This window comes from Temnothorax americanus, unplaced genomic scaffold (genome assembly GCF_048541705.1).
Source record: "Temnothorax americanus isolate GAGA-0224 unplaced genomic scaffold, ASM4854170v1 Scaffold14, whole genome shotgun sequence".
Lineage (NCBI taxonomy): Eukaryota > Metazoa > Arthropoda > Insecta > Hymenoptera > Formicidae > Temnothorax > Temnothorax americanus.
Window position 1 is genome coordinate 4,347,150 of NW_027509275.1, and position 19,616 is coordinate 4,366,765.

At 38.1% G+C, this 19,616-nt stretch overlaps 5 protein-coding genes across 7 annotated transcripts; 1 reads left to right on the forward strand and 4 right to left on the reverse strand.

The window, feature by feature from the left end:
• Window positions 1-424: 424 nt before the first annotated feature.
• On the reverse strand, window positions 425-6,682 carry LOC143894402 (protein FAN). Of its 2 annotated transcripts, none has more exons than XM_077400603.1 (16): window positions 6,133-6,682; window positions 5,382-5,615; window positions 5,034-5,226; window positions 4,761-4,946; window positions 4,567-4,638; window positions 4,260-4,468; window positions 4,011-4,173; window positions 3,582-3,736; window positions 3,127-3,305; window positions 2,678-2,809; window positions 2,340-2,549; window positions 1,996-2,269; window positions 1,577-1,807; window positions 1,326-1,414; window positions 859-1,110; window positions 425-661 (listed from the first exon to the last, which is right to left on the reverse strand). In XM_077400603.1, exons 1-16 carry the CDS (start codon window positions 6,261-6,263, stop codon window positions 564-566), a joined length of 2,808 nt encoding a protein of 935 aa, XP_077256729.1. In that variant the 5' UTR covers window positions 6,264-6,682; the 3' UTR covers window positions 425-563. The 2 variants fall into 2 exon arrangements, with proteins under 2 accessions (XP_077256729.1, XP_077256730.1); XM_077400604.1 differs by lacking the exon at window positions 6,133-6,682 and adding an exon at window positions 5,739-5,874.
• A 328-nt stretch (window positions 6,683-7,010) lies between these two features.
• Usp14 (ubiquitin specific protease 14) lies at window positions 7,011-9,743 on the reverse strand. The gene is made up of 7 exons (XM_077400611.1): window positions 9,649-9,743; window positions 9,503-9,559; window positions 8,829-9,007; window positions 8,276-8,737; window positions 7,897-8,166; window positions 7,526-7,814; window positions 7,011-7,431 (listed from the first exon to the last, which is right to left on the reverse strand). The coding sequence occupies exons 2-7, from the start codon at window positions 9,516-9,518 to the stop codon at window positions 7,142-7,144; spliced, it is 1,506 nt and encodes a 501-aa protein (XP_077256737.1). The 5' UTR covers window positions 9,519-9,559; window positions 9,649-9,743; the 3' UTR covers window positions 7,011-7,141.
• Window positions 9,744-11,302: 1,559 nt separating this feature from the next.
• Gbeta5 (guanine nucleotide-binding protein subunit beta-5) lies at window positions 11,303-14,583 on the reverse strand. 2 transcript variants are annotated; one of them, XM_077400915.1, is made up of 6 exons: window positions 13,699-14,583; window positions 12,989-13,169; window positions 12,745-12,881; window positions 12,537-12,655; window positions 12,049-12,406; window positions 11,303-11,885 (listed from the first exon to the last, which is right to left on the reverse strand). In XM_077400915.1, the coding sequence occupies exons 2-6, from the start codon at window positions 13,092-13,094 to the stop codon at window positions 11,556-11,558; spliced, it is 1,050 nt and encodes a 349-aa protein (XP_077257041.1). In that variant the 5' UTR covers window positions 13,095-13,169; window positions 13,699-14,583; the 3' UTR covers window positions 11,303-11,555. The 2 variants fall into 2 exon arrangements, with proteins under 2 accessions (XP_077257041.1, XP_077257042.1); XM_077400916.1 differs by having other exon boundaries at window positions 13,006-14,583.
• A 68-nt stretch (window positions 14,584-14,651) lies between these two features.
• On the forward strand, window positions 14,652-17,665 carry Blw (ATP synthase subunit alpha blw, mitochondrial). Its single transcript, XM_077400902.1, has 8 exons — window positions 14,652-14,880; window positions 15,252-15,365; window positions 15,493-15,842; window positions 15,988-16,344; window positions 16,434-16,815; window positions 16,916-17,060; window positions 17,125-17,242; window positions 17,334-17,665. The coding sequence occupies exons 1-8, from the start codon at window positions 14,815-14,817 to the stop codon at window positions 17,446-17,448; spliced, it is 1,647 nt and encodes a 548-aa protein (XP_077257028.1). The 5' UTR covers window positions 14,652-14,814; the 3' UTR covers window positions 17,449-17,665.
• Window positions 17,666-17,833: 168 nt separating this feature from the next.
• On the reverse strand, window positions 17,834-19,579 carry Elm (calcineurin like EF-hand protein 1 elm). Its single transcript, XM_077400929.1, has 4 exons — window positions 19,176-19,579; window positions 18,745-19,008; window positions 18,575-18,668; window positions 17,834-18,440 (listed from the first exon to the last, which is right to left on the reverse strand). Exons 1-4 carry the CDS (start codon window positions 19,240-19,242, stop codon window positions 18,296-18,298), a joined length of 570 nt encoding a protein of 189 aa, XP_077257055.1. The 5' UTR covers window positions 19,243-19,579; the 3' UTR covers window positions 17,834-18,295.
• Window positions 19,580-19,616: the final 37 nt, after the last annotated feature.

A 19,616-nucleotide genomic window follows, 5' to 3' on the forward strand; every position in this document is an offset into this window, starting at 1 on the left:
TATATGTATATATACAATATATATTATATAACGTACATCAAAATTTTAATATTAGTGTTAAACGTGATTTTCCATTAAAGGAATATTATAAATCTAACACATTCAACTTTATTTTTTTTACATTCAATATATAAGTTTATATTTGTATAACAAATATAATTTTATGCATAAAAAAAAGAAGAAAGTTGAAAAATGTATAATTTAAAAAGAGAAATCTTTTGTTTTCCTCGGATATAAACCACACATGATTCAGCAATTCAGAATACATGATCATGTGATACATGTTAAAAATCTAATACGGGGGGCACCTTAAAAACGACGCGAATAATTTGTGAGTATATAGTATATATTACTATTGCGGATATTTTCTTTTTATAAGCACTTATATGCTTCTAAATCTTTTGACACTTTTTTCAGATCACTCTGTGCTATTTTATGTTATGTACAGATTTTAGTATCCTATTCTATATAACAAACAAGTAATAAAAATATTGTGTTAGGTCTAAATTCTATTTACAATAACGCTTTCCTGTACATTGATAGTACACATTTGTAATACTGTGTCAGTGCGTATGACATTCCCATACGATGACTTTTCTGTCTTTTCCGCCTGTTATCATTAAATTATTATCAGCGGCTACAGCTAAAGCGCAAAGCGGTCCTGAAAAGATGTATGTTGTATGCGTCAATAATTAATTTCGTGCATATAACATCTATTACAAAATATAAAAAGAAATAAAATACAGTTGTTATAAAATAAATTTATAATATATTAAAACTGTTTTTACTATGAGACGAACCGCGTATTTTAAATAAATCTGCCATACCATAGTGATGGGCAATATAATAATAACGTACCATCGTGACAATGTATTTGCGGAATGAATACAGCTCCTTGATGATTCCATATATTAAGATTTCCGTCGTTATCACCTATCAGCAAAAACGTTCCCATCCACGTTAATGTTAATGGTTCGCTTTCTAACGTGACGGAATATATCTGGGTACTTGTTCGAACATCGATAATATTTAATACTTTGTCTTCCGCACATGATATTATGCTGCTGCATTGTTTATCGAACGTTATCGCGTTTACTCTGCATGTATGACCTTTAGACAACAAACAATCAACAGATATTAATAAATAATAGTATTCTTGATTCGTTTTATAATTAAAGCCTACAAATGATTAAATAAATAAAGATGTAAGATTTGTTAAATTTCTATCTTGTTGCAATTTTTTGTCCATGTGCACACAACTAATTAACATGACCATTTTTTACAATTTTAATGGTAGCTTGAAGATGAAGAAAAAATATATTTACCTTTAATAGTGGATTGTAAATTGTAATTATTCATGCTCCATAAACACATTTCGCCATCTTCTGTACCAGATACCAACATACTGTCGTCTCTGTAATCAGTACAAAACGTTATTCAATTTATACACAAAAATAAATAAATAAATAAATATTATTATTATTAAGCAGATATTACGTTGTTATTTGGGAAGTATGGTTCTTATTCTTTAAGTATTTATTGCGCTACAATAACATATATAAAAGCGCGACCTTACCTCGATATATTAATACAAGTTACTTTAGAGTCATGATCTAATTGCGCGATGAAACACTCGGCTGGTTTAATTTTTGACCCAGAAGTGTATTCATGCCAAACTTTTGCAGTGCAATCCCATGATCCAGATATAATCACTCGATGAGTAGAACTCCACACTAGACACGACACAGCATCTTCGTGTCCTTGCAGGACATCAATTACTCTGCCAAATTCGATGTCATAAAATATCCTTAAAAAAATACAGTTTAAGGTTTGCAAGACTACATGGACGTGATTCGCATAATAATAATATAATAATAATAATAATAATAATAATAATAATAATATATATATATATATATATATATATATATATATTGTATATAAAACTCATCCTTGATGTAATTTTATAGAAAATCTAATCACTGTCATATTTACAAGGTATTGTCCCATGAACCTGCTACAAGAATGTTACGTTGCGATAGCGTATAATACGAGATACAAGATGACAGTGACAATGGGGACAAGGTAACGCTACGTGTCAGTTTCTTCTCACTTATGTTATACAATTTAAGCGTTCCGTCTTGCCCCACTGATATAATTTCATTACTCGTTGTATTTTTTCGTACAATACTGGTGACGCCGTCTTTGTGTGCTTGAAACACTATTAGTTCGGTAAAATAAAATAATTTTTCTTTTACACATGCGTTGCCTAGAAAATTAAAACGAGCGTATTTAATAAGTTACATTACGCCAGGAAAGAAGTATGAAAGACACAATACCCGAAGTTATTGATTCTGGCGAGGTATTCAATAATGTTTCGCTGTATAATAAATTTGGAGCTGACGTCAAACGTTTGGGATGAGGTAGAGTGAAGACTTGTTTTGGTATCTGACCAAACTCCATAATTTGTACCTCGAGCCCATGTCTGTCATTTATATCTCGTATAGTATCTAAATCTACTGCTCCTTCGTAACACAAATGGAAGAATACTGCAATAAGAAAACCGAAATATATTATAGATGCTTGAGAAACAACGCACGCTGTACTATGTATTTTTTAATGATGTTTTAAGTTAATATTTTAATTTTACTCGTACTATACTGTAAAAAATTCTTACCGTTGTCAGCCTTGTCAGCTTCAACTCCTCTTTGTTTATATCCAAATATTAAGTCAATCCAATGATGAAGATTTTGAGAAACGTACGCGCTTTCCAAGGCATTTCTTAATCGTTGCACAAAATCGGCTGGTCCTGAAGTATATAACAATATTAATATTACGTTTTACAATCATAAATAAAACTTTTTATCCTAGATACTAAATATATTTCTAGCATATATATTATATTATACATATATACGTACGCACATAAATACGTTGGAATACGTGGAGACTTTATTAGAGTTTGCCACGAGGAATACTACAAGAATACTAATAGCGACGAAAGTATTTCCTAATAGAATAGGAAGTTTTATCTGACTTGATAAATATGACCACGAATGATTGTTCGTTAACATAAGCAACTCTAATATAATACGTGAACGTAAAATTACAAACATCTCTCATTACCTTTTGCCCAAGGAGGTAGCTGTACATCGCCTATTTTCGTACCGTCGTGCCGCGAGCCAAAGTCGATGCCATAATTATTCACTAGAAAGTCACCACCATTGCTCGTGTCATAAAACTCCGGTATCAGTTCTTTAAAGTCAGACATGTTCACCAAAACATTTTTCCACACGTCGGCTATACTGTTTGGTTTTTTGTTGGTAAAAGTGAAACATGAAATCGTTTCTGCACATTTGACAGAGTTGTACTTTTGCAATATTTGAAGCATTTATTATTATTATTCTGCCTTTTCTTATGAGATAACGGTGTACGTGATTTTCCGTGACGTTACAGTTTCTCTAGCATAATTTTTTTCTTCATATATGCCGAACGATGCATCGTCATTACGATTTGTTAATATCTCGAAGCAAATAAATATCAAAGAGTTGAATGGAAAACACGCAAGTATATACACATACCTGTTGAACATTCTATCTGGATGATCAAATCTTCCGTTTTGAAGGCAGAGCATATACTGAGGGTATTTTCGTACCAAGTAAAACAGTACAAAACCTGGTGCACTATAATGAGAACCATATAAAAACTTTGGATCAGACATTTCCGAATATCGTTCCTACAACATACAGATATATGAAAAAAATGATGGTTTTTTTAACAGATTCCATAACAAAATAATGAGAACTAAAGCACAAAATAATGGCATGGAAACGTGACTAAATATAAAAATGTTGGTATTTGCAGAATTATAGATTTACTTAAACTCGAGTTTATCTTAATTTAAGAAATACTTGAGCGTTAAGAATCTAACGTTCTCGATGCGTGTACGTCATACAAGTATCATGTCTATCATATGTTATGAATATGTACGTGGAATCTAATATGCATACTTTTAATCTTTCTAGACGAGTAGGATTTAATGCGCCAATAGGTTTTGAAAGATCTCTATAAACATTAATATCATTCAAGTCTAACGTCGCAGAAGTATAGTCTTGTATAATCCAAGGCAACACTGGATATTGTGTTAAATCATGAAAAGTTCTATCTGCCAAACTAAAACATACAATATGATATAATTTAAATATATTCCTTCACATACGTTTTTCTATAACACGTAATTTTAAAGCCTTAATACGTACCTATTTACATATAAAATGTAATCATAATTCGATAAATATCCATTTTGCCATCTCATTGTCATTTGATTTTGTGGCACAGTCTCAAGAGAAACCGCCGATTGTAAAAGTAAATTTTCATATAGCTTGTCTCTGCCATCTTGATTTTGAAACGATAAAAATAAATGTTCAATCTTGCTATCAGTTTGTCGCATCCATTTAATTTCAAGACCCTGCAAATGAATTATCGATGCAGCTTCTCTTTATATAATGGACGTTTATTAAAATAGAATATGTTATGGTAGAACATTAGATAATATGAAGTATTTACCACTTGTCGCAACAAAAATCTCCTTTTTATAATATTCCGTATATCTTTCAGTTGGATCTTAAGGACAGGATGCTAAAAATCAAATAGTGCTATATAATTAACGCACAATAACACTTTCTCTCTTCATACTGTACGAAAAAAGAATGAAAAATTCTGCTCGTGCCACGATATGAACGTATAAATATAACGTATACCTGATCCATATTATTATAAGGTTGAAAGTAGATTCTCGAGTTGGTCAACAATACCCTGCCTGGATTTATTACAAGCGGCAATACTTTCGTTGCCTGTGTCTCCAAGACCGCTTGTTCATATAGATCCTCAAGCCATGATGTATCAAAAGATACACGTGACTGTCTAGAGTGTACAATAGCCATAATCTTGAAAAACGTAAAAACATCTCATTAAAATGACGTTAATGTTTGCTATACGTCTCTGGAAATACCTACGGAATAAAAGAATATTACCATAGCATTTTGTTCTACAGTTACTAAACTCGCTGCCCTATGCAATTGCAGGATCTGCGAAAGGCAATCTTCTACTTTCGCATAATTGAAGCAGAAGTGGAATATAGTAGTCTGATGTATAAATCTGTACGGCGCTAATATATTTTTCTCCAACATTTCCACATGTTGTTTACACTCTATTGACAGCATATTACTGCAACAACGTCAAATGCACATACGACGAAACACGTGTATATATAACAATATCAAAATATAAAAAAATTAAAAACTTGATTGTTTTTATTCCCTCTATTCCGTGCACGTTTCCTCTCTGCTGCATTTCTACGCCTGTCCAAAATATATACCTACCTCGCTATATCGTCGTTCAATGTACATTGCTCAATCGATGTGGTTTCTTTGAGTTGAATCTTGTTTAATGGCCGGTTAATATCTTTATTTACAAATACTAAAGATTTGGAACATAATTTTAATCTCCCATCCATCCACTTTTCATCTTTGGAAAATGGAGCCTCTAGCCTTCTCATCCGAACGCTGTAATCTTCAAAAAATATTTCTCCCGGTTCCAAAAGAAGCATTGTAAATCTGTAAATAAATACTTGGAAATTAGAGTGGTTTCTTACACATTTTCATCAAAATATATTTGATAGATTGCTTTCTTTTGTTCTGAAACAAGGTTTAAAAAATTAAAATAATATAGTCACTCACGATATCATAAAAGAAATAATAACCAAGTATATTTTTAACAGCGTTGAAACATTTTTAATCCAACGTAATATAAATAATGTTTTAAGGCTAAGAAATCTGAGATATGTATGTAAGATCCCAGTATCCTAAATATTTATCAAACTATATATATTTATATACACATTTATATTTATTCAGAGTTGAAATAATTTCCACGTCATGGTCACGTTATTAACTCATAGAAACTTTAACCTAAAGAATAACGTCAAACGATAAAAATATTTAATTAGATAAAATTCTACACGTTTTACCCTCGATACATTTTTCCCATACAAAAGTACAACATTTTAATCAAATAGATTGAGCATTTTTTTAAGTTTTATCTATTAAAAATTTGTTAACATTCTCTACGCACCTCTCCTTCTCCATCGTTACACGAGTAAACACGGCATATGTTACACGACAATAATTAATACATAAACTGCTGGTATGCACGATAAGGAAAATTAATAAGAAAATTTCATCATTATACTTGTACAAGTACATATATACATATAAACACTTGATTCACGTCAATATAACCTTAATGAAAACAGTTGATGATTCGCCACCTATTCTAACCTAAATGACGAGTAAATAGGTTTGTTCGCGTTGCTTGAAATCCCCAAACATTTTTGCACTTGAACGGAAATAACGATATATTCGGCCGTTGGAGTGAGAGAAAGCGAAGATGCTGAGTGCAAAAAGTGCAAGCAACGCGAACAGACCCAAAATCTCACATGCCGCATGCGCACGGCGCCGAAAGTCGAGAGCCGAAACACTAGAGAGATTCCGGAAGTTCTTATCCAATAGCCGCGGTTTCCAGGACGGCGCGGCGGGGACACGTAAAAAAACTATTCGGCATTGAATACCGGCCTATAACTCATTAAAAATAATGTCTCACGTCGCCATGTAATTATAAAAGAGCATTTTATCCTTATACTTCTCATTAAAATGTACAGCTTTTATAGCGTAGTACGGTCTTTCGTTTACGTCTCGAATGTAAAAAAAAAAAAAAAAAAAAAAAAAAATACATATTAGCATTAATATATAAACGGACAATAAATTACACAACTCTTTATTTCTTATTGTCTGTGTATTCGAATCATGTGTATGCAATTATATATATATTTCACGTGCGTATTCGTCTTTATCTCATATTCAAGCAAAAAAATTACTGTAGGTAATAAAAGTTGATTTCCATATATGACGAACGTATTATTCCAAATACTATATGTATATTGTAGCACGTGATGATAATAATAATGCTTTTTAATGTGTTTGCGCTGTTATATTAATTGGTACAAGAACAAACAAGTATTTGTATAGAGCTAGCAACCCAAGCACGTTCTTGTCTAGCATAATTTAAAGCACGTGTTTATCAGTTAAGCTTTAGCACTGTTTGTATTAACTGGATCGTCTTTCGTATCCTTCACTTCCACTTCCAAAATTCTAGGGCCATACAAAAGAACGTATGCGCAATGCCAATCACCGCCTCCGCTGAGTTTTAAAACTTCTTCGCTGGTAACGGCCGTGACAACATCATCGTCGCACTTCATCCACGTATCACCTTTCTGTCGAATCCAACCGACATAATGACCACTGCTGCTGGAACGTCCTCGATGCGTTAGAACCGCTTGTAATTTATAATAGCCACTATTATTTGATCCCAAATCTATAATATGCGTAACACGACAAGTTCAGTACATATTGAATTTTTGGACCATGGATAATTATATATCGACGTGTGTTTTTTTTTATTCTCTTACCATCCTTAAACCAGAATGGTTCTTTTATCATTTCTGTTTTTGCGCCATCTCCTTTATCCTTAGTTTTTGCGTTACAAGATTCCTCTACCAGAGTATCTTCGTATTCTTTAAACTTTTCACGCATTGGTACAAGTTTGTTTTGAAGTTCGGAACTACATAACTCAAAAGCATCAAATTCCAAGGGAAATTTAACGTCTTTCAAGATTTTTGCGTTAATCGCTTCTTTCTCTTTGTAATAAAACCGTACAAATTGAATGGTTAAATATGCTGGTAGCCTGCTAATTTTTGACTGAAAAAGAGAGCGCAATATACACGTATATAATATATATATTATGTATAAAATTATATGTATAATTAAAAAATATATATACCGTTTTTGTATAAGTAGCATTTCTTCCAAGCGTCGGAGACATTTTTGTAATTTGCTCCTGCATCTTATTCCTAAGTCCAAAATACATATGCTTAACATCAGTTGAAATAAAACAACTCAATTGTAAGAATTCTTCTCTTCCAATAGTGGCTGGCTCATCCTCGGATTCGGTACACTTCAATTCATAATCAACGATACCTCCAAAGTATTGTTCGATAAATGATCTTGGTTTAGAGGCTTTACTAACATCTTCCGATACATCTGGCGTGTTCTGCAAGTATACACGGCTTTCAATAATGATTTAATATATGCACACGTACAAATACGCAAGTGACGAGGTACGTTAAAAAATTGTTGGTACATATCATATATCTAATAACCTTTGCGGGTAACTTTTGTTGCAACATCCTAATTAACTCTGTCCAACATTCATTTGCGTCTTGTTGCTGAAATACCCCCTGTTCGGTTTTTTCTGCAAATCTTGGAAAGGCCAAATGTAGCATTTGAAGCAAAACAAGCGGTGCTCTAGCTGTTCCCTTGTCCATGTTATCGTACAGATCTCTCAACGACGCGGTTATACTTTGTGCAGTTATCGATAAACTTGCGCCTGTCGTCCAACCTCCTGAGAAAATCTTCAAAGCTTCTCGTAATTCCGGTACGGTTTTTAAACATTGTACAGTCGCATTTAGATAACACGTGTTGCCGAGATTGAGTAAACCTGATGGTAAATCTAAAGCAGTAGCCAATTCAGCTTCATTCATATCTTCCAAGAACACTGGCTTTTCTATTGGTTCTATAGGTACATCTTCCTCCTTGGAACCCATCATAAGTATCGTGACACCCTACGACAATCAACACGCACGTACACCATCTTTTAAACATTATATACTAAACCAGCCAAGCCAACTAGAACACGTATTTGGATATCGTTACATCTTTAAGTTTTAGATTGCCCCAGTCATCGTCCTTGAGTGTCATTCCTTTGAGCATAACTTTTTGTCTTTCCGGTTGAACCCCAGTCAACGCAAAGAGCTGTGCCTTAAATAATATTGGATCTTCTTCGGTATTAACTTCTACATTAGAAAAAAGCTCTTTGCCCCATTTAACTTTAACTGAAACACATTGAAATACGTCATGAGTAAAAAATGAACAAAACGTGCAGAAATATGATAACGTATCATAGATAAATACAGCTGGAATATAATTCTTGTAAACTCTCCGTAAAAAAATAAATTAAAAGTTTAAGCTGATAACACAATACCTATAATAAATAAATAACATCGTATGTAAATGAAACAAACGTAACGCACAGCGTAGCCTAAATTGAAGTTTAAGTTACGTTAATTAGAGAGTTGTTTGTATAAATTAACGATTAGATATTTTGTTACATTGTTTTGCCAAGCAGCTATATGCCGTTCAGATTATATTCCTCATAATAATTTTTAGAATTAATTTAGATTATTTAGATTATTTATTTTCAATATTAACAAATATTTTTTAGCTCTATATATATAGCTAAAAATTATAATACTACTTGCTTATTTCGATCATTAAATATGAATGTAAACTTATAGGTTAGAGACACTAAAAGATATTCAAACACATACTTGTATATTGAGGCATGTTTATTCCTCGTAGCTGCGCAACTTGTCACGACGTTATACCTATAAGGTATATTGAATTAATGCAAGATTTTCTTTTTTAATAACACGTAATTAAATACAAAGTGCCAAGTCAGGTTCGCGGCACTTACGTGTATCAAACATGTGCCATCAGTCACCACAAAGAACAACGAAAAATTTACTGACAATGAACGTCGCCGACGTCGCCACAACACGGAATAGAGATAGCCAGCTGTTTCAGACCTTGAGTCTGTTCTTAAAAATCTGCGTTATATGTTGCACTTGGGAACAGCACTTGAAATAAAAGATGACTCGAGATATATACGTGAGCGTTAAAAAAAAAACAGATAAGGACAAATGGAAAGAAAATTCACGTACAAAGAATATTAAACAACCACTGACGAACATATACAAATAAAATTGTGCATTTTAGGCAATAATCGTTGTTGTTTTCTCTTCTGGACAAATTTACTGGCTTTTGCACTCGGAACATATAGGCCACGTTCGGGGAGCGCGCTATTAGCGCTATTGCATCATTCTATCTTTATCGCTCATCAGGCGTAAAACAAGGATAAAATAAAGGCCTGGACACACGACGCGACGGAAGACGTAAGACGTAAATCGTAAAGGTAAAATTTCATGAGCAGTGAAAAGCAGCAGCAGATCGTACTGATTGGCTACAAAATAGAGAAGTTCTCGAGTATCTAGAACTTCTCTATTTTGTAGCCAATCAGTACGATCTGCTGCTGCTTTTCACTGCCCATGAAATTTTACCTTAAGGAAATCCACTACGCAGAGTCGACTATTCCCCTCTTCTTCCCTCTTAAAGAGAGGAATAATCGACTCTGCGTGGTGGATTTCTTTACGATTTACGTCTTACGTTTTCCGTCGCGTCGTGTGTCCAGGCCTTAAGCAAATAATAGCGCGCTCCCCGAACGCACCCATAGTACTACGTTTGCGCGAGCGTTAGGCTGAGTTTCCACTGAGCGCGTCACGCGTCGCGTCGTCACAAGTTAACCACGCAAAACATCCCATTTCATTACATTCTTGTGACGGGATCGAAACGGGATGTATTGCGTGGTTCAACTCGGACGACGCGACGCGTGACGCGCTCAGTGGAAACTCAGCCTTACTTCTGTAGTAACTTACGCGATATCACTCGTTTACGCGGAGTAACGTATCGCAAGAAGGCCTTCACACATAAAATGCCGTAAGGCGTAAAACGTAAGCGTAAGAAAATCGATCAATCCCACGCGAGTATTTTCCCCTATTCGGCGTACGGACAGTACAATACTCGCGTGGGATTGGTCGATTTTTTTACGCTTACGTTTTACGTCCTTACGCGATTTTTATGTGTGAAGGCCTTTACTACAATAAACGCCCGTTTACTACAGAAGTAAAGCTCGCGTAAACGTAGTAAACATCTTATTGCTAGGATTGTTAATTTCCAGAAAAGCGCAAGTGGGTCAGGTCTTGCGTGCTTTTGTAATGGGGGTGCTTTCCCCATTTACTGACACACAAGTCGATCTTTTAATATCTAAACACGTACATTTTATTTTAAGCATAAAAATAGAATATGATATAACTAAATAATAACAAGATTTATGAATGTACACGCAGCAACTTCACCCAACAATCTTTATAAACAAAGCAATGTTTACACACGTTGGATTTATGAAATTTTAATTTTTTGTGGCATACATATTGTGGCTCCGCTAAGAATTATTATATATATTCACTAAAAGTTTTCTGTAAATTAGGACCAGCCTAATACACACACATATATATATATGCAACTTTTTTAATGTTACATCACATTACACGTTACGTTACATTATGCGTGACAATAAGCACGCTTGCTCGCGATTGCACAACACGTTAACGCATCATACATACGTTTGATATTATGAAAACAAGACGTTCTAAATAATCTAAATAAATAGAAAAAAAAATAAATATTATCTATGTGTTGCCTAACAAGAGAGTATCTCACATCTCATATGTCAACAAGTTTAAGAGAGTACGGGTAACGATGAAGCTAAGCCCAAACTCGTAAAGTCGCGTCCCAGCTTCCGGTAGACAGGGCAGTACCGTCCGGAGAAACCCTTAGACACGAAACTCGGTTTTCATGCCCATATAATAGTGCCACTCGTTGGCACTTTAAAGTATCCCACACATTCACCGTATAATCGTTATATCCAGCGAAGAGCAAGCGGCCGCTTACACTGAGGTCAACCGCGTTTGCTCCGAATATTATACTTTCTTTCGCGTATACCGCGACTTCTCTATCGGCACGCAGATCGAACAAACGACAAGTAGCATCGTCCGAACCTGTCGCTACTGCATCGCCGCCTGGATGAAATCTTACCTGCGTGCACGACGAATATAATATCATATAAAATATTATATACCGCGAGATGAAATCAAGTAATATAAAATATATATCGCGTAACGATATATAATAATTACTTTTCACGCATCAGTAGCATGACGCGAGATGTGAAAAAATATACACGTTAGACGTTACATACCGAATTAACGTCAGATCGGTGCCCTTCAAAACTTTGCACGCACTGGCCACTGCGCATATCCCAAATCAAGACCAGTTTGTCACAACCACCGGATACAAACGTGTTTCCAGTTTCACTCGGCGCTAGATCGATAGACATGACGTCGCTGGAGTGTCCTTGAAAACTCTGTAACAATTGCCCGCTTTCTACGTCCCACAAACCGCACGTGCTGTCTCCACTGCCAGTTAAAATCTGCTGATCACTGTTGGGAAACGCGCAGCACGACATGTACGACGTATGCGTCCCAACGGTCTTCTTGTGAACCGCGACATCATCCTCCAGACTTAACGGATACACCGTAACTTTATTATCCAGACCTCTGCAACATTAATAATAGCGATAATAAAAAAAAGATACGTATAACGGAGATTTATCGCAACGCTCTGGCTTAACGCGTCTCTCTGGCTTTTATAGTAACGTTGTCGTAATCCCGTACACGTAATATGTACCCGCATGCAACTAAAGTGCCGCTAGGGCCATAAGCACACGCCATCACCCATCTGGTCGGCATACTGACGGCATGTTCTTTATTTGTAGTAAAGGCATCCCATATGATCATTCTTCCATCCTAAAAGTAAAAGTAATATACATATATATATATATATATAGTATATTTTATGTAACATGTAAAATAAAATACTTGAGAAAAAGATTTACCTGTGAAGAAGAAACAATATGACGCTTATCGGGAGACCAGTCGGAACATAAAACTTTGGCCTGATGCCCTTTTAGGATACGTCTAGGTTTTACATTTATACACGTAATTACTTCAAGCCTGTCCGCTACGCTGGCAACTAAAACAAAATGTTAAGGATGATGGAATATGAAAAATAAAGAATAATAGTATTTTGATAAGTAAAGTTCTCTAAATGTCACAAACAATAGAGCGCGCGTCATTTACGTGTAATATCATTTAACTTTTGTCGTTCATCCTCCAAGCGTATCTTTAAGCATTCCGCTTCCTTCGCCAGCTTCTCTATGTGTTCCAGCTCGGTTGCAGAGTCCATGTTGTCCGGACTCGCTGGACACCGGTCAACTTTTTGACAAAGAACGTTCACAAACGGATAATAGTCTTCCGTACACTAAAATGACACGTATGTCGGTGTCCGAGTTGTACACATGCACATCCCGTATATGTATCAACTCTAATATGAAATGTATAATGTACAATGCGTGTCTTTATGACACGTCCACGTCCCTCGTTATAAATTATTCATTTTACATTCATTTGAACGTCATAATCACAGCAATATAGGCAGTTGTTTGTTACTCGAGATTAGAATTTCAAGTATACGTTGCGCTATATCCGAAATCTCATTTTCGCGAGCGAGACGAAACGGGGAGTCGTGAAATTCTGACGGACGTCGACACGTCGACATTGTTTCTCGTTTCACGCGTCTATAGGCGTCTAGGCTCTCCTCGTTCCCATTAAATCGCGTTTGTTTGCTTGTTTTCTTCTTCAAGAGGAAACTGTCCGCAATCACACGTCACACGCGGTAAACGAGGATAATCGATATGGCGAAGTGTGGCGACGCGCGACGCGCGACACGCGACGCGTCAAGAGACGCGAGATGTACGTACAACAATAACAACGGAGCGCTTGACGCTTACGTGCGGCGCGGCTTGGCTTGGCTTGGCGCCGGACTCGCCGCAACCCGCGACTCGCCGGAGCACGGATGCTTCACTTGTTCTTTCGACCACTCTTGACGCTTCTGCACCTTGCACCCGCACCACCTCGCACTGCCTCGCTCAGCCTCGCTGTCCGCACTCCGCACTCCACAGTGTCCGCCCGACACTGCAATGTGCCCGACACCCGATACGTATCGCGCACGCAACTAAATTTTTTTAATAGAAAATATTAGATACTCCGATATATCTCTCTACGTTACTTGTTTTTCGTTGTCGATTACAATTTTACGATGCGGCTTTAGGAAAATGACAATTAAATATCTGCGGACAGCTCGCGATTGGAGTCATTGGAGACCGATGGGGAGAGAAAACACTCGCTACTCTCGCTTCGTTGCTTCGCGTACGTGTTGTACACGTCTCTCCCTATTATATACGCACTCGCCGTTTTTCACGTTAACATCGGTACACACTTTTCTATTATTTATCAAACAATATACGTATAAAATCCTTCCGAAATGCACTTGCATTTGCATATGGCATTCGACGTTCCCGCTTTGCACCGCGGTAACGCGCGCGTCGTGCGCAAGAGGCAACAGGAAACTCGCTTCTGCTTCGACAGTGTCGCGTGTCGCGTGTCGCGCAGACTCGCGCACGTTCAGCGAGACGTGGCGAGAATCAGCGTCGAGATGCGTACGAAAAATAATAGTTTTCATATATATACGCCGAACGATGGTTAACGTTGGATTATTTGGATCACGAAATGCTGAAAAGCTGATGTCGGAAACGTTCGCGTAGCGTGTCGGAAGTCGGAAGCGCGAGGTTGCTGAAGCTGAAAGCGAATCGATGGATCGATGGCCGTCGACTTCCTGCTGCGCACGGCGCATGGCCGCACGCGAGAATCAGGGCCGGGGGTAGCAAGGGGAAGGGGTTCGCAATGAGGAGGGGCGGACGAGACGCAGCAACCAGCGCGTAGCGAGTGTATACGACTACGACGGACGTTCTTCCGATCCTCGCTCTTCGCTCCTCGCTCTACTTGCTATCTCGAGTCGACCGGTCGTCTTCAGTCTTCACGTTGATTCGTAGCCTGGCCGCTGGAAAATGGCACTCTTGTCCTTACGTTTAGCCTCATCCTTGGCCAGGCACCTGCCGAACACTACGGCCCAGGTAAATAGGAGGAATCTCTTTTTCTCGTTAAACACCCTCGCGGCCGCGGCCATGGCCCGCGAGTGTCGCACTCCTCACGCCTGGTGGCCTGGTGAAACGTGTCGACCGTTTCTCCACTTTGTCAGAGCCGCTTTGCGCTCCGGTTTATCCCGGTTTACTTGGCGTTTTCGGTCACGCCAAGACTGTAGATGAAATATTAACTAAGCCGTCCGAGTCGCGAACCGACGACGATTCGCGCGCGCGGCTAGTGGCGTTGATATATGTACAGTGTATTATGTAAAGCGTGTTGAAGCAAGCGAGTTATGTAATAAGAGTTTCGGCGGAACATTTGACCACAGTTATACGTATATATGTATTTTTTCGTGTTTCAGATTACGTGGCCCGCGACTGCTGTAGCCTCCCGCAAATATCATGTTTCCTGCAGCCGCCGCTCGGCAGAAATTTCTGCTATCCTGGAAGAACGTATCCTTGGCTCGGCACCTCAGGTAGGCCGCGACAACGTCGTCGGTACGAACGTATCGTTTGACGAACGTTGATGCGTTTTTCAACATTTTTATTTTTATTACGTTCGGCGATATTTTTTTATATTTTTCAACATAATATATATTTTAGGCTAATCTCGAAGAGACTGGCAGAGTGCTCAGCATTGGAGATGGTATCGCGCGTGTATACGGGTTGAAGAACATTCAGGCCGACGAGATGGTAGAATTCAGCTCGGGCTTAAAGGGTATGGCGTTGAACTTGGAACCTGACAACGTGGGTGTTGTAGTATTTGGTAACGACAGGCACATTATGGAGGGTGATATCGTCAAACGTACCGGTGCCATCGTCGACGTTCCCGTTGGCGACCAATTGTTGGGTCGTGTCGTCGACGCCTTGGGTACGCCGATCGATGGCAGGGGGCCTCTGAACAATAAATTAAGATTCCGTATTGGAACGAAAGCTCCAGGCATTATCCCCAGGTACGTTGTAGTTGGACGTTTTATTCGGTCTCTCGGAGACTGAACTACGCGGTGCGGTGTCCTTTCTTTGAAAAAACGCAGACTTGCGTATATATATATAGATATATATTCGGCATGTATTACACACGTCTATTGTGGATAACAGAGTATCGGTCAGAGAACCTATGCAAACTGGAATTAAAGCTGTGGATTCCTTGGTGCCTATTGGTCGTGGTCAACGTGAATTGATTATCGGAGACAGGCAAACTGGAAAAACTGCTCTTGCCATTGACACTATTATTAATCAAAAACGTTTCAACGATGGCGGGGAAGAGAAAAAGAAATTATATTGCATTTATGTCGCTATTGGCCAGAAGAGATCTACCGTTGCCCAAATTGTTAAGCGTTTAACGGACAGTGGAGCTATCAATTATACCATCATTGTATCTGCCACTGCCTCCGATGCGGCTCCGCTCCAGTACTTGGCCCCGTACTCCGGATGTGCCATGGGAGAATTCTTCAGGTAGATGCGTAAAGATTAAAACCGCGTTTAACGATACGCATATATCGACGTTCGTGCTGCAAACTCACGTGGGGTTGATTATTTTACAGAGATAATGGAAAACATGCCTTGATCATTTACGACGACTTGTCCAAGCAAGCCGTTGCCTATCGGCAAATGTCTTTGCTGCTTAGAAGACCACCGGGTCGCGAGGCCTATCCTGGCGATGTATTCTATCTTCACTCTCGTTTGCTCGAAAGAGCTGCCAAAATGAATGAAAGTTTAGGTGGTGGATCGTTGACCGCTTTACCTGTCATTGAGACGCAAGCTGGTGACGTGTCAGCTTACATCCCTACCAATGTTATTTCTATTACCGACGGCCAAATCTTTTTGGAAACCGAATTGTTCTACAAAGGTATCCGACCTGCTATCAACGTCGGTTTATCTGTGTCGCGTGTCGGATCTGCCGCTCAAACCAAAGCCATGAAGCAGGTATCGTCGACACGCTTTTGATGTATTTACGTAGCGCAAAAAGATTCGTACAACGTTAATGTAAAATACAACGATTTATGACACTCGCGCGACGACGTAGGTTGCCGGTTCGATGAAATTGGAATTGGCTCAATATCGCGAAGTAGCGGCTTTTGCTCAGTTCGGTTCGGATTTGGACGCTTCGACCCAGCAATTGCTGAATCGTGGCGTGAGATTAACGGAACTTCTCAAACAGGGACAATACGGTAAGACAGACGCGCGAATCTTGATGGAACGCGCGTTACACATCTGACATATTTCTGTTTTCAGTACCTATGGCTATTGAGGAACAGGTAGCAGTCATATATTGCGGTGTGCGTGGTTATCTTGACAAAATGGATCCGACGAAGATCACCAACTTTGAAAAAGAATTCCTCGCACACATTAGGTATATATTAAATGTGATTTACACGTTTCCGTACGGCCGACGTCGGTACTTGTGAACGTTACATACATATGTGTATATTATTCTTTTTTAGGTCTGCTCAAAAAGATCTTCTTGCTACGATCGCGAAAGAAAATGTTATTAGCGAAGCGACAGATGCGAAACTTAAGAAAGTAGTTGTCGATTTCCTCTCATCCTTTTCAACGTAGAGCGCGCGCATCGACGGTCATTTTAATGCGAGTCAACATAGATACGTAAAGAACGTACAAAGTCTTTGAAAACTTTTCTGCTGCCGACGTGCGTTGATGTACCGATGTTACGCCGTGCTATGCAACGGTTACTCGTCTACATTATTATTATTATTATTATTATTATGTACGTATGTATATCTGTACATTAAAAATGTTCGTGCAGCACGTCCACATACGACCTGTAAACTCGATAACCATCAAAACCATCTACAATATTCAATATATTGATACAAAAAGATTGCTTTAATAAAAATAAAAATGCTATTTTAGGTGTACCGTCTTCCTGATGTAACGTTTGACAATATCAAGTACGCATGTAAAGTTTAGAAGAGAGACTCTCAAAGAAGATGAGAACGGATATATTTTTTACGTTGCTTTTTTCAATTCTCCTAAAATACATTTTTTCATGTTTTGCGTACAGTTGAATAAAACGTAGAGTTGATTCTGTTTTCTTTTTGCTTTATACTTGGTAATGTATACTATACACCATACACGCATCATATATGTACACACACACACACACACACACACACATTCATTTACACGTCTTTTTCAACTCGTAGTACGTCTTGCGTAAAAATCCAAGATTTATATTACATCTACGGATAATTTTATATAAATCTTGCCATATCACGCGCAAATACCTTTACCTCGATTACTACGTATACATCATTTGTTTACATATGGACGTTTATATATATGCAACATCTCTTGTAGGTACGTGTAAAACGTTTCAACACACGAACCCAACACCTGCATATATAACGTCTATATTATGTGTATTTTATATAAATCAGTAATGAATTTAACTGAGAAATCTTATGGACATTTTCTGCTCAACATCAGTACGTTCTAGCGCTTTGCAAAATTCTTCAAACGATATCGTACCATCGCCATTTTCATCAGCCTCGACTATGGTCCGTTCCGCAATGCTGGTTAGCTGTTCTTCACTAAAATAAATACATGCTTGTTAACGTGAACGTACGTCGAGTGTTTGTCTACATATAGGAAAGAGGTGTGTATACGTAGAGTAGGATGTCACGGTCATTGCGGCATCAACAGTTGTAAAAAAATTACGTCTTACCTGATATTGGCACCAACCATCATATGCAAAATAGCAAGTAGTTCATCTTTCGATATCAGATCGTCGTTATCCAAATCATACATTTTAAATGCAACTGAAAGAAAAATTTTACGAATAAGATTTTTAATATATTTCATAACGTTTACGATCATATAATCGTCAATATTTACATCTCAACTTTTGCTGCCTTGAATTTAATCGATTGGGACTATTTTTCTTGATAGGTCTAAAACGAGCCAGGACCTGCATAAACTGCAGGAAATTCACTCGGTCGTTCCCACTTTCTTCAAAGAAAGCGTTTACTATTCTTTCGCCGAGAGGATTTATCGCCAATTCTGGGATCCTAAGAAAATCTTCTCGACTGAGCGTGCCGCAATCCCCGCGATCCAAACTGGTAAAGCGGCTGTACAAACGTTCGATTTGATTTGGCGTGACTGTGGAATGGAGAGAAGGTCAGCGTAACGATATTATTAAACGTATTCGTGTCTGCGTAAGTCATAAAAAATTATTTAGGCAGTTTGCGTAGTTGATCGCGAAATAAATTGATTCGTCGTGTCAGACTACGTCGTATGGAACGAATAGACAATATGGGGATACTTGCAACCAGTGGCATTCTGTATCTGCGCTATCTCATCCTCGCGTAGAAGAAGACTCGACCTGTTACCCATTCTGTCGTGACAAGTGAACGTTCCGGTTTGTCCGATGGTGAAACGCACCGCGCGAATACTATTTACATAGCATACGGAAGATCAATCGTATGACGCCGCTGATGACGGCGAACAGACCAGGACGGGACCACCAGGGATATAGACACAGGACAGGACAGACCTCGAACTTTGGACTTCCGACCAACTTGGACAACGGAATGGATCACGCGGCAAACTTTGCTAGTTTGCTGTTGGTCGTTGAGCACGGAGCGAGAAATAATTCTTCATGGAATACTCTGGACAAACAAACAATAAACATACGGACAAATCGACAAATGACCGACGACGGAGCACGACGGAGGCACGGAGGACGGAGGACGGTGGACTCTAGACTC

Excerpts from the sequence above, each read along its gene's own strand:
- Gbeta5 (XM_077400915.1), bottom strand. The coding sequence starts at position 13,094 with ATGGACTCTGCAACCGAGCTGGAACACATAGAGAAGCTGGCGAAGGAA. Across the intron at positions 12,882-12,988 it reads AAAGTTAAATGATATTACAC|TTGCCAGCGTAGCGGACAGG; the intron begins GTAAATGACGCG and ends ATTTTGTTTTAG. Across the intron at positions 12,656-12,744 it reads ATATTGTTTCTTCTTCACAG|GATGGAAGAATGATCATATG; the intron begins GTAAATCTTTTT and ends TTTTACTTTTAG.
- Elm (XM_077400929.1), bottom strand. The coding sequence starts at position 19,242 with ATGGGTAACAGGTCGAGTCTTCTTCTACGCGAGGATGAGATAGCGCAG. Across the intron at positions 19,009-19,175 it reads GATACAGAATGCCACTGGTT|TCACGCCAAATCAAATCGAA; the intron begins GCAAGTATCCCC and ends TCCATTCCACAG. Across the intron at positions 18,669-18,744 it reads AAGGCAGCAAAAGTTGAGAT|TTGCATTTAAAATGTATGAT; the intron begins GTAAATATTGAC and ends TTTTTCTTTCAG.
- LOC143894402 (XM_077400603.1), bottom strand. The coding sequence starts at position 6,263 with ATGTACTTGTACAAGTATAATGATGAAATTTTCTTATTAATTTTCCTT. Across the intron at positions 4,174-4,259 it reads TACATTTTATATGTAAATAG|TTTGGCAGATAGAACTTTTC; the intron begins GTACGTATTAAG and ends TGTATGTTTTAG. Across the intron at positions 2,270-2,339 it reads GCCAGAATCAATAACTTCGG|GCAACGCATGTGTAAAAGAA; the intron begins GTATTGTGTCTT and ends TTAATTTTCTAG.
- Blw (XM_077400902.1), top strand. The coding sequence starts at position 14,815 with ATGGCACTCTTGTCCTTACGTTTAGCCTCATCCTTGGCCAGGCACCTG. Across the intron at positions 15,366-15,492 it reads TCCTTGGCTCGGCACCTCAG|GCTAATCTCGAAGAGACTGG; the intron begins GTAGGCCGCGAC and ends TATATATTTTAG. Across the intron at positions 17,061-17,124 it reads TCTCAAACAGGGACAATACG|TACCTATGGCTATTGAGGAA; the intron begins GTAAGACAGACG and ends TTCTGTTTTCAG.
- Usp14 (XM_077400611.1), bottom strand. Across the intron at positions 8,167-8,275 it reads AACAAAAGTTACCCGCAAAG|AACACGCCAGATGTATCGGA; the intron begins GTTATTAGATAT and ends GTATACTTGCAG. Across the intron at positions 7,815-7,896 it reads ATGCTACTTATACAAAAACG|TCAAAAATTAGCAGGCTACC; the intron begins GTATATATATTT and ends TCTCTTTTTCAG.